General features: G+C 38.2%; 1 protein-coding gene across 5 annotated transcripts in view; it reads right to left on the bottom strand.

Moving 5' to 3' along the window:
- The window catches only part of phkb (phosphorylase kinase, beta), a 113,856-nt gene that overhangs the window by 17,089 nt on the left and 83,502 nt on the right, over window positions 1-13,265 (bottom strand). For all 5 annotated transcript variants that reach the window (XM_061765287.1, XM_061765282.1, XM_061765273.1 and 2 more), the window contains 6 exons: window positions 8,063-8,146; window positions 6,738-6,842; window positions 3,244-3,326; window positions 2,628-2,718; window positions 1,405-1,463; window positions 1,136-1,298 (listed from right to left, as the gene is read on the bottom strand). In XM_061765287.1, the coding sequence (XP_061621271.1) occupies window positions 1,136-1,298; window positions 1,405-1,463; window positions 2,628-2,718; window positions 3,244-3,326; window positions 6,738-6,842; window positions 8,063-8,146 (585 nt within the window). The remainder of the gene's footprint in view (window positions 1-1,135; window positions 1,299-1,404; window positions 1,464-2,627; window positions 2,719-3,243; window positions 3,327-6,737; window positions 6,843-8,062; window positions 8,147-13,265) is intronic.

Below are 13,265 nucleotides of genomic sequence, written 5' to 3'. Positions count from 1 at the left end.
TAAAATCTCAAAAATATGCAACTTTTTCTTGGAAAAATACGATACTCATTAATATTATGACTTTTTAATGGCTAAAAAAACTGACTTCAAATGCTTTGACTTTTTTCTCTTAAAAACTTTTCAACTTGTAAGACACGGTACAACCGTAATGTTCCAACTTTTAAAAAATAAGATTTTATTCTAGTAATATTATGATTTTCTTCTCCCAAAACATACATTTAACCTCTGAAAAAATACAACTTTCTTCTCATAATATTACTGCTTTACAATGCCAAAAAACCAACAACCGTAAAATAATAATAAAACCAAAAATCTGATTCTCAAAATATAGATTAATATATTTTAATTTTGGAAATTCTGACTTCATTCTCGTATTGTTACAACTTCTACAACTTCTTTAAAACATAAAAACTTTTGACCTCTCAAAAATGACTTTATTCCCCTAATGATTCTGATTCTGATTATTACAACTTTTTTTCTTGAATAAATAAATACGTTGGCATTACAATTTCAGTGGCAAGGCACCCTTGCGGAAACAAGTAAAAAGTGTCAAATGTTGTTGCATGTGTTGAATGGAAAAAAAAATAGATGTTGGACAACTATTACAAATTGAAAGCCAGAAGTCCAAATCCAAATCTTAACATAAAGGAGTGCATTAACATCCATCCATTTTCTGAGCCGCTTATCCTCACAAGGGTCACGGGAGTGCTGGAGCCTATCCCAGCCATCATCGGGCAGGAGGCGGGGTACACCCTGAACTGGTTGCCAGCCAATCGCTGGTCACATCTAAACAAACAACCATTCACACTCACATTCACACCTACGGCAATGTTAAGTCTATAATTAACCAACATGCATGTTTTTGGGATGTGGGAGGATACAGGAGTGCCCGGAGAAAACCCACGCAGGCACGGGGAGAACATGCAAACTCCACACAGGCGGGGCCGGGGATTGAACCCCGGTCCTCATAACTGTGAGGCAGACGCTCTAACCAGTCACCCGCCGTGCATTAACATGTTAAGATGAATGTGGGGTCGTTTTCAGAGGGACAATATCTTTTTTTTTTTTACCTTAGTGACTGTGTGGCTTGGATTAGTTTGGCTTGTACGGGGTGCCCCCGCAGGTGTGGACTCACGTGGAACTTCTGGAGGATCTCGTTCGTGGGTTTGTGCAGCCACTCGTCCACGCTGATCTCAGGCTGCTGCTCCAAGTCGGAGGCGTTGGGTGTGCTCGTCTGTCGCTTGACTTTGGAGTGTTTGGGAAGCTCCAGCTCCTCGAAGCTCCTGAACTCCGGGATACTTTTGTTTTTGTGTACCACAGAAACACATGTACTGTATGTAAATAAAGCATACCAAATAAAGTGGATGTGAATAAAGTGCGTACAGTGCGAATTATGGTTCTTACTCGGCCTCATTGACACGCAGGAAGTCCAATTGCTCCACCACGGCTCCCGAAATCAGCGTCTGGGTGGCACATAATCGACATCGTCATCATTACCATCATCATGATCATCATCGTCGTCACCATCATCATCAACTTCTGATCCTCGTATATTACCACTTTATTCTTTGAAAGACAATTTATTTTTCTTGAAAAATTACAAAAAATAAATTACTTTTTAGTTATAAAATATACGACTTTAGTCTTGTATTATCACAACATTGTATAAAAAATATATATAAAATATCGTATTCACATATTATTAAACCCTTTCCATGAAAGGAAAAAAAAATATATATAAAAAACAACAACTTAATTCTTGAATTATGACTTTTTCCCATCAAAATATATACAACTTTTTGTCAAAATAAAAAATAAAAAAAACTTTATTCTCGTATTAGTGGTATTTGGACATTTGCCCTGCAAACTTTATTCACAGAATAAAGTTGTTTTTTTCCTTGAAAATATATTTGCATTAAAACATTTGAACACATTACTATAAAAAAGTGCCTTTTCCACCAAAAATAAACAAAATTTTATCTAAAGAATAATACAACTTGATTCTCATAAAATTATGACTCTTCTTCTTTTAGCTTTAAAAAAATACTACTTTTGGAAGATTACATCTTTTTTTACACATTTGCAGATTTTTATATCGAAAAAAATACGCCTTAATACTCAAACTTATGGCTATTTTTCTCAGAAATATAGATGTTTTCATCTAAAAATATATAATTTTTATTGTCTTAATTGTGAGATATTTTATCTTGAAAATATACTGCTTTAGCCTTGTCCATATCACCTTTTTTCTTGTTAATATGCACCTTTCTATTCAAACAAGTACTGTACAACTTTATTCTCTCAATATTACTACATTTAGCCTCAAAATATACTACCTTTTCTCTTGAAAAAAAGACTTTTTTTCATAATACTGTGACTTTTTTTCCCCTCAGAAACAATTTTTATCTTGAAAAAATAACTTTTCAAAAAATATACACATTTTCATCTGGAAGTAAAATAACTTCTCATAACCTTCTGACTTTTTATCTCAAAAATATATGGCTGTATTCTTGTAAATTATTATTATTTTTTGTAAATATACACCTTTTTATCTGAAAGAAATACAGCTTGTGACAATGTGTTTTGGCTGGTTCATCATCCTCACATGCGCAAGACAACACACAAACCTGAAGTCTGTCCACGTGAACTTTGACTCCTCCAATGTGGCCCTTCTTAAAGGAGGCCAGCATGTCCAACACCGGATTAAAGCGGCTTCCCCTGAAGAGACAACACGTCCAATCATTGCAGTGCCAAAAACAATAATCAATTGATCAGTTGCAGTCAGCTGTTTTGTCAATCTTACATCGTTATGACTTTTTATCTTTCTAAATTTTTGTAACATTACAACGGTTTCTGCTCTGAAAGATACAACTAATTATCTATTAACTTTTATTTTTATTTATTTTTTTACTTTATTCCTATATTATTCAAATTTTCTTACAAGCTTTGACCTTGGTTAGTGTTAAAAAAAAAAACTTTTTACTATAAAATATACTTATTGTCATATTGCAACTTTTCTCTTTTAATCTTGGGAAAAATATGACTTGTCATAAGATTACGACTTTTTTCTCAAATAATTATGAGTTTTTTTTCCAAATAGTACAACTTTATTTCCGTAATATTACAACTTTTTATCTTATACCTCAACTTTTATCTCGCAATATTACCATTTTTTCTTTAAACTATGGCTTTATTTCTTGTATCAACTTTATTCCCTCAAGGAGAGCGTGTACTATATTTTACTTGATGTTGTCCTCGTGGATGAGCACCAAGAAGAGAGGTCGTCCCTGCATCTTCCAACACTGCTTGATGAACTGTAGGGCGTTCTGCAACATGAAATAACATTTGGAAGAACATTTGAACATTTTCCTATGTTGAGGTAGTAAAGAAAGCTTTTTATCGCTCAAAATGTTCCGTCAAACAAAATAAATTGATGTCATACATTTTTCCTCTTCAAAATAACCTTTTTTTTAATCTTGAAAATATACAACTAGCATACATTCTTTTTTAATATGACATTTTCCCTCAATAATATTTTACTTGAACACCCTGAACTGGTTGCCAACCAATCGCAGGGCACATAGAAACAAACAACCATTCGCACTCACAGTCATGCCTATGGGCAATTTAGAGTCTCCAATTAATGCATGTTTTTGGGATGTGGGAGGAAACCGGAGTGCCCGGAGAAAACCCACCCAGGCACGGGGAGAACATGCAAACTCCACATAGGCGGGGCCGGGGATTGAACCCCGGTCCTCAGAACTGTGAGGCTGACGCTCTAACCAGTCGTCCACCATGCCGCCGACAATACCAATAATAATAATAAAACAAATTATTCTAGGTAGAATCTGGCTTTTTTTCTAAAAAAAAAAACAAAAAAAAAAAACATTTTATATATATAAAAAACTACTTCCGTAATGTAATGCCCTTTTTTTTATTATTTATATTATTTTCATAATATTCTCTTTTTCTCAAAATATAAACACGTTGTTCTTGAAAATATCTAACTTTATTCTCATAACATTCAGACTTTTTCTCAGAAATAGCTTTTCTTGGAGATTTTTTTTTTTTTTACTTCATTGTCTTTCGACAAAACAAACAAAAACTACTTAATGTCATTATATTGCAACCCTTTTCGCTGAAAAAAATATCTCAGAGTAATGCAACTTATTTCTAAAAAATATACTGTGTTTTTCTTTTGGTGATGCAAATTTTTATTTAAAAAATAAAATACAGTGTTTTTTGTTAATGCTTTGATGGGTGTAATTTTCTTCTTTAAACTTTAAAAGTTAGACCAAAGAAGGTTTGGAACAATGTCTGAGAATGCAATGAAAGACCATATTGTATCCTGTATCCATACAGTGGCCTGGAAGTGCAAAACAATATAACAAATTGTGAAACAATTTTACATTTCAGAAAACAAATTAACAAAAAACAAAACACTTTTACATTTCAGAAATTAACAAAACACGAAACACTTTGACATTTTAGAAAACAAATTAACAAAAGGGTGGCATGTTGAGCAAATGGTTAGCACATCTGCCTCACACTTCTGAGGACCCGGGTTCAAATCCGACCTCGCCTGTGTGGAGTTTGCGTGTTCTCTCTCTGCCTGCGTGGATTTTCTCCAGGTACTCCGGTTCCCACATCCCAAAAACATGCATGGTAGGTTAATTGAAGACTCTAAATTGCCCGTCCGTGTGAATGTGAGTGCGAATGGTTGTCTGTTTCTATGTGCCCTCCGATTGGCTGGGGACCAGTTCAGGGTGTACCCTGTCTCTCGCCCAAAGATAGTTGGGATAGGCTTCAGAACGCCCGTTACCCTAGTGAGGATAAGCGGTTAAGATAATGGATCAATGTATGGATGGAATTATGTATACAAATATACATGGGCAAAATGTATGTATTTCTGGGGTGGTAGGCTACGTGATGAACGTGATATCCAAATATGTATCACAGATATACAAAATAACGTTAAAAAAATATATTTTTTGTTATGGTTAGGTTTAAGACTAGGGTTTGGGGTAAGGCAGTTTAGGATGGGTTAAGGTTAGGATTATGGTGGTTAAGGCTGGCGCAGACCAAGCGCCGCCACCGAAGCCAATTGAACTATGGCGCAGTGTGCGTGGTTTGGTCACTGTTTCCATGAGTGGCCGATCGGTCAGCCACTGGTTTTGCCGCTATTCAAAATTTGAATCGTCGTTGCATGGCATCTTAAGGTCGCAGTTTACATTCAATCAAAATGCACAGAAGCGTTCCCTCATAGTGAAAATACATTTCTGTGTTTGGGAGCTGTGCCGCCGCGTCGCCTCGGCTTAAGCCATATAAATAGTACGTAGAGCATCAAATATTGCTTTACATCAATGCTAAAAATGTATTGACAATGTATAATGTGCCTGTTGATGAAAAAGCTTAGCTTGTGATCAGAATGTATGCAAGGTAGAGCCCCCACTTGGTACGTTCAAATGAATGGAGACTGCAAGCTTCCTTTCAAGTATCCACACTTTCCCTTTAACTCTCGCCAACATCCTTTCTCTTTAGCAAACTGCTTCTTCCTTACTATTATTATCTGTCTTTTTATCGTTTAAGAAATGTGATCAAGTACAATAATTTGTATATTAGAGCATCAAACGCCTATACAGGCTCGGTGTTCAGGGCGTCAATGTGTGCAGTCATTCAATGTGCGGGGTGCGTCGGCAACTCTTATTTTTATGCCACGGTTCGGTTCAGTCGGGTTCGACCACGTTGCTCATTAATGGAAATTATATTAACGCCGCCACACTTAATAAATCACATACTTTCTTTACCGTCTGGAAGCAGAAGAGGGTGTTCTACCGCGATACAGCAGCCAATCATCAGCACGTGTCCTGGAGCCAGTAATATTAGAGCAGGGCGTGTCCTTCCAGGAAAATGCGTGGGAATCCTAAGAACGCATGTGGGAATCCCTTTCTGGTTTGTGTCAATTGTAATTTGTTTCGTCTTTTGTTCATTTGTTTCTGAAATGAACAAGTGTTTCGGTTTTTGTTGTTTTCTGAAACATAAAAGTGTTTTGGCTTTTGTTAATTTGTTTTCTGAAACGTAAAAGTGTTTCACACTTTGTTAATTTGTTTTCTGAAATGTGTTTTGTCTTTTGTTAATTTGTTTTCTGAAATGTAAAAGTGTTTTCCATCCATCCATCCATCCATTTTTTGAGCCGCTTATCCTCACAAGGGTCGCGGGAGTGCTGGAGCCTATGCCAGCTATCTTCGGGCAGGAGGCAGGGTACGCCCTGAACTGGTTGCCAGCCAATCGCAGTGCACATATAAACAAACAACCATACGCACTCACATACACACCTACGGGCAATTTAGGTTCAGCTTTTGTTCACTTGTTTTCTGAAATGTAAGTGTTTCACAACTTGTTATCTTGTTTTGCACTTCTAGGCCACCGTACATCCAAGCATCAACGTTATTTTTGTCAGTATTGGCTGTTAATCAGAGATGCATTCGCTGTCATCAATTTGATGTGCACCTTTATAACAGCTCATTGGCGCACCGTGTATTTTTATCCCTGGTGCGATCATAATAGTTTTAGCGGCGAGCCTGTCTTTTAATAAAGGTTTACGACCAGTTAGCACACTGTAAACCTTGCACATTTTTACCATTTTGACCTATCAGAGCTGGGGAGAAGGCCACAGACGTCATCTTGTCGGAATATATTGGCAGCGGGCGGCCATTTATGATCACCGATGTGCGTACCTTAATGTCGTCAATGAGCAGCATGACATCCTGAGACAGGTAAAAATCGCTCAGATCAAAGACAATCGGGTAGCACACCACCGTCTTGCCCAGGATGCGGTAAATCTGCAACACACATACGCATGCACACACACGCACACACAAAAAGATGGATGCTCACGTATATGTTATTGTGGGCAGCATACAAAACTAGCCATCAATCTTGCGACAAAGTGAACCCACAGGATAACACATTCACACCCACACACATACTGAATACAACACCTCCTTTCACACACACACGTGCGCCCCCCCCCGCCCCACACACGATGATAATGCCCTCTGACAGGCAGCCGTCCTCACTCTATAAATGTTCCATTATGATATTGTCTTTGCAACGAGTTTGGGGGAGTCGTGATTCATTGGTGGGCAGTGGTCTTTGTCAGTGTAAAGCTGCCTGTTATCCCCTCTTTTTATTCTCTACACAATATGACCTGATATTGGAAAAATATGACTTTATTCTCATGATATTATTGACTTTTTTCTTAAAATATTCACATTTTTATCTTGAAATCAAAAATGTTTTATCCTTGAAAAAATACGACTATTATTTAACATTACATTTTTTTCTTGAAAATACACACCTTATCTTGAAAAAATACTACTTTGTTGTTGTAAATTATGACATTTGATCTTCTTTAAAAATAATTCTCAAAAAAGCGACTTTTTTAAAATGATTTGCGACTTTTATCAACTTGTCTTTACTTATCTATTTTTATTTCACTTCGTTCTCATAATATAACACCTTTTTAACTTAAAAATATAAGACGTTTGGTCAACAAAATGCTCACTTTTTAGCTATAAAATTAACTTTTTGCTTGATATTACACCTTTATGCAAAAGAATGTTTAATTTTTGTTATTCACAATTTTTTATGAATGGATACAAAATTTTATTTATTTTCATCCATACATTCCCATCGAGGCAGTGGCACTTAAGCCATGACTTCCAGCTAGAAGGTTTTATGCTATGTTAAAGGGGAGTTTGCAATGTAAAATAAAAAAATAGAAAAATAATTGTCATAATTGAAATGAGGCTACATTCAAATCTTGATAGCAGTTTTAACACCGCAAACTCCCCTGACAGGGTCTTTATAATCGTTTTAAATCAATCTGACATAGACCAACATGGACCCTGGAAAATGAATTCACATTGCGGCCCGCATGGATTCCCTTGGCTGCAGCCTCCGAGCGCTCGTATACGCTTCGACGTGTGGGAAGCAGTTGATAACCATACGCTGCCTGGGGGCACAACATACATGTGAGCTTGTGTTCTCACGTGTATACCTTGGAGGTCCCAATGCAGCCCACGGGTCGATCCGGACGCCCACTCAGGCCCAGCTTGCTGTTGACGGCCAGAAAGCGGTACGCCTGTAGGAAGACACACAAACACACGTGATGGTTGGGGAAGTAATTTGGCCCCCAACCGAGACATTCCCGTTGTTGAAGAAATTACCCTCGTGCGGCAGCACTACCACCCACCAGTATTGTTATTATCATTAGTGCTAATGAGATGCGGCGCAAATGAAAAGGTCTCCGCCATGCTATTAGTGGTGTCCTTAGTGGACCCCCATGGGGCTTAAGGAGTTGCAGCAACAACACACTGTTGATATGTAACGTGGAATGGTGGATTCGTTAAAAGAGACTAAAACACTTCATTGACCCAATCCATTTGGTTTCCTTCAAGCGGATGTTTCATCTCTCACGTTGATTTTCCTTTATTAATTTGATCCCGTTTCGTTTTGTTAAATTTCTAACATTAGCTATATCTTCCATATAGGGGTTTCATTTTGAGAACGGTTTCAGGATGCACAGACTGCAGCTGCCACTTTATTTTCCTCACAACCGCTCCAACAAGTTTGCTTTGCTACGTCTTCCTGAATCAAGTCTGCACATGGGCATTAAGAAGATGGAATAGTCCGATCTGGTGTTCACACGTGCCACAGCATTCAATCAGAACAGCCGTTTTACAGACATGACATGTCCATATCTATGTAAACATCAGATGAATTATCAAGATGGTCAGTCGTCTTTAGCACAGTAGTTGCAATTGTTTTTACACTTTTATTAAAAGCAACAGCTTGATTAAAAAAAAGTTACAATTAAAAATAAGCTCTCTAGCCCTGCGGGGGGGGGGGGGGGGGGGGGGGGGGGCACCATCGTTCCCTTGTCGGCCGCCCCTATCCACCCTCCTTTCCAACAAACACACAAACTCCACTGTGACACAGTAAAGCCGTTCCGGCAGCAAAGGGATACAGATCCTCCATTCTGCTTGACCTAACAACCGAACAGGACAAAAAAAAAAAGCTCTCCATCGCAGACCACTTTTGTATGGAAGCCAGCATATCTTCAAGTGCGTAAACGATGACGTCACTACATATTTACGTCAAGACAGAGCATGCAAAGACAAAACGCAGGCTGATTATTCCGACTGAACCATATATACAGATGAGTTTTGATCGGTTTGGGGAAGGCAATATGCTACCCCTGTGATAGCTAATGAAATTCCATTTGGGTTCAGCCTCTTCATTCCGACTGAGGTGTTTATATGGAGCATTTTTATTCAGTGTGGGCTTCTAACCCGATTCCAATTGTAATACAAGCCTCCATTGAATCCCAGCTGTCTCCATGTTTTCCTCTCCCGTTTTCTCTCTTTATATCGTTATAGTGTCTTCCTTGACAATTGTGCAATGCTATTTCTGGTTCAATAAAATAAAGAACACAGCGGAGGATATCTGGCACCTTAAAACATTATTTCCCTATAAGAACACAAGTGATCACAGGTTTTTTTGTTGCAGATAGTTGGTATCCAGTATGTGCCCGGGCCAATTGCCTCATGTGTGGGTCTGTGTTGCTGACTGTGTTTTTTTTCCACAACTGTCCACTTCAGTCATAACCCTACCCTACTAGAAACCCTAACCTTAACCTACCCTTACCCTAACCTATACTGTTTAACAATACATGTTGAAGAGGTGATAATTGTTATTATTTAAAAACAATGTGTTGTGTTACGAAAGCTACAAACAGATGAAGGGATGCAAATGTTCTGATATTGTACCAGAAGAACTTGTTGACAGTTTAATTCAAGCAGTTGTCTGTTTCCTGTTGACAGATGGAGCTTGGGAAACCTCCAGGGATCCTGTTGCTGGTGCAACCATGACAATCGAGCTAATTCCATCAATCAATAAAAATTTTTTTGCACGATGCTTGAAAGGTGATGTAAGGAAACCTCTACTTCCGTTTCTTCTTTCTTTCATGTCTTTTAGGTAAAGCAGCAAGCAGTTTGTCACCAGTGTCATTTCCAAGGTCGAGTTCCGAGTGACTGAGATGAACCGCAAATATTCTGGCCCCCGACGTAATATCAGAGGTTGTCATGTGACCAGGGTGTTAAGTTTAACACCTGAGACGACGCTATCTTGTGCTGAAAGCAATTGTCGCTGACAACACTATACATCTATCTATCTGACAGTGTTTGGCAAGGTCCTTGGAAAAATTAAGTGAGCTTTGCTACAAGCTATTCTACTTTAAATGTGGCTCAACTACACGTAAGCAACCCACAGAAGTGTTCATACTTAAGCTAAGCGACAATTAAATGTCAAAAGTAGCTAAACTACAGCAAAACTGCTTCAGTTGGCACCTCTAAAAGAAAAAAAGAAAAAGTAAAATTAACACTTAATTCTCAAAATCTTTGGATAATCATACTTCTTACTACCACAGCAATATCATGTCTTGTACTATTGCAGTGTCACCACTGTCTTATTATTAACATAACTGAACAGTGTGTACTAAACAAATGTAAGATAGCTACAGACGTGGTCATCCTTCTCCGCTATTAAATTGAGCGTTTTTAAGTCAACAAATATCAATTTAAATCGAACACAACAACATGGTTTTGTAGAAACATTTATCTGCTCAAATAATACATCTAACATTCCCCAGTTGTACTTTTCAGCTTCATTTGTATTCTCATTTTTCCTACCCCCTCCTGTCACACACAAAGACACAAATACCCTGTACAATTTTTTCTGATTGCGACCAAAAACATGTTAGTAGCTAGTACTATGGTAGCGGTTGGTGTTTGCTGAGTCATAATAACTAGCTTAGCTGTCGATTACTGTTAATTTTGTGACATACCTCAATGCGTGTCCTTACATTTGCTCTGGATGTCTTAGAGGTTGACACAAGCTTCTTTTTGGGGATGCATAGAACACACTGGAGCGTTTTAGTGTTCTGCGAGTACTCGATAACTAGCAAGAATTTGTTAAAATATGGCCCATGGGAATTGTTCACTCTGCGCCCTCCTCTGACATTGTATCCAGTTGCGTATGTTCCATAATGCATACCGCTCTGCTCAATTGGTGGGCAGTGTCTAGGGTGGGCATGAGTATTAGGATAGTTACATAACACCAAGGTGTCCAGAGGTTGTATAAAAATCGTAAGAGAGAGAAAAAAAATGCCACAAGCTGCAACACAACAAAAATTATCACCCTCCCAAAAACACAAAAGAAAAAAGTGACAAAAATGTACAAAAATGCCTCTGGAGGGCACGAACATAGCACGAAAGGCACTACAGTAAACACCAGGAGAACAGGAGGATGTACAGTATTGGATGTGCTCCATGAATCTGGTGATTCATGAAGGTAAGTTGTATTAGAGAGGAGAATACACTATTTTCCAAATGGTTTGATGAAGAAATTAATTGGACCTGACCAATGGCAGGAAGAGAAGTCAACAGAGCTGAGCCAAGGCATAAGTGAAGTAAGCACCTTCTTAGGGCCCTACGACCACAAGGAGGCTACCAGGTGATTTCTTTTCTTTTCTATTTTTATTGCTGAAAATCAGAATGACAAAAAAAGTGAAATGCTTGGATTAAGGTAGGGTAGTTTATGTTTATTTATTTTTAATGGTATCTTTTGCACATTTTTACATAGTTTTAAGACCTAATTCAATTTTGTTTTTGAAAGCCATCACTACTGTTCAGTTACATCATTGTTTAATTTATTGTTTATGTTCATTCCTACTCTGTTTTTGTACATTTCAAGTTATTTTCTTTGTCTTATAAATGATTCCCTTTGTTTGTTGCACTTTATTATTGTTCTTTCATGACAAATTATTTTTGCTAATTGCTGTTGCAGTTTTTTTTAAAAACAAAAATAACAAACCAGATGACACAAAAGTAACTGCATAGCATACTGTTGTTTTTTGGTGTTACTTTAAGTAGGCCTAGTTGATGATATTCAGTATCCCAGGTAATGCTTCATCACTTGGAATGGTGTGTACACCAACCCCAGTCTGCCCTTGTAGTGTAATTTTTGAAAACATCTTAAACCTATAATACCATAATATTATAATTACTCAAGGGGAAATTCAACAATGAACGATCAATCAGTATTATTGGCAGAGATAGAGGGCCCCAAAATCAAATTTTGCTTAAGGCCAAATGTGTCATGGTCTGTGTTTTTGTTGACGTTTTCCTGTGCCCCATGTAGTTCATGTCTTGTGTGCTCATTTAATTATTGTGTTTACCTATTCTTGTCAGACCTCTACCTTGTGTCAACCTATCAGCTCTCTCCAGCCACTCGTGTCTTGTCCAGGTGTTCCTCGTTGTCTCCTCAGTTTGCTTCTATTTAGTTCCCTGGTTTCTTTCAGTCCTTGTTGGTTCATTGTCATTTGTAGTCTGTTGATGTGAGTCACGTTTCTCTCTTCTTTTTATGGTTTATGTCGTGAGTTTACCCCTAGTGTTTCTTTGTTACTTGGAACCTTGTTTTTTTTGGACTTTGCTAATTTAGTATGCTTTGCCTCCATGATCCTTGTTTGCCTTTGTTTTGTTTTTTTAAATTAAATATCATTTTGCCTCCCTGCTTCCCTGTATTTGGGCCACTCTTTTTGCCACCATCACTGCGAAACTGTAGGTAGGCATGGGCAAGCTCTGGCCGTCAACACACGTTTTAGACAAACATAACCCCTCGACTAAGTGCATCAGCAATTACGAGGCTGTAATGGGGAAAGCAGGGGCAAAAGGTGGTGGCCTTCTTCTTTAACGTGGCTCTGAGCATTTAAAGACGTCGTGTAGAGGAGAGCAAAGAGCAGTGTTTCCCCTCTCCTGCTAAAAAACGCTTTTGTGTCATCGGCTGTCTGAATGCGCCACTTTGGAAGATGCAAAGAGAGCCGAGATGGACATTGATTCCAACCACCCCCCCCCCCCCCCCCCCCCCCCCCCCCCCCCCCCCCCAGCTCGGAGAAGAGGGGTGTAAAATCCTCACCTGCTATGTGAGCAGAATACATCAGCCGGTTTTGCCCTTGAGATGGACTTGGAATGTAATGCTTAAAGCAGACGTAGTTTTTAGAAAATGGATTTTCCTTGCATTTAAACTATCTTTTGTATGTTGGTGCGTACATAAAGTCCATACCTTTAAAACAATAAAATAAAATTGATATAGTGTGTGCTTATGTGCCGTTTATAAGATCCGAATGCTTATCTGTGTGTGAA

This window comes from Phyllopteryx taeniolatus, chromosome 2 (genome assembly GCF_024500385.1).
Source record: "Phyllopteryx taeniolatus isolate TA_2022b chromosome 2, UOR_Ptae_1.2, whole genome shotgun sequence".
NCBI lineage: Eukaryota > Metazoa > Chordata > Actinopteri > Syngnathiformes > Syngnathidae > Phyllopteryx > Phyllopteryx taeniolatus.
Note: the sequence above shows the minus strand (reverse complement) of the source record. Positions and strands in the feature narration are given on the sequence as shown.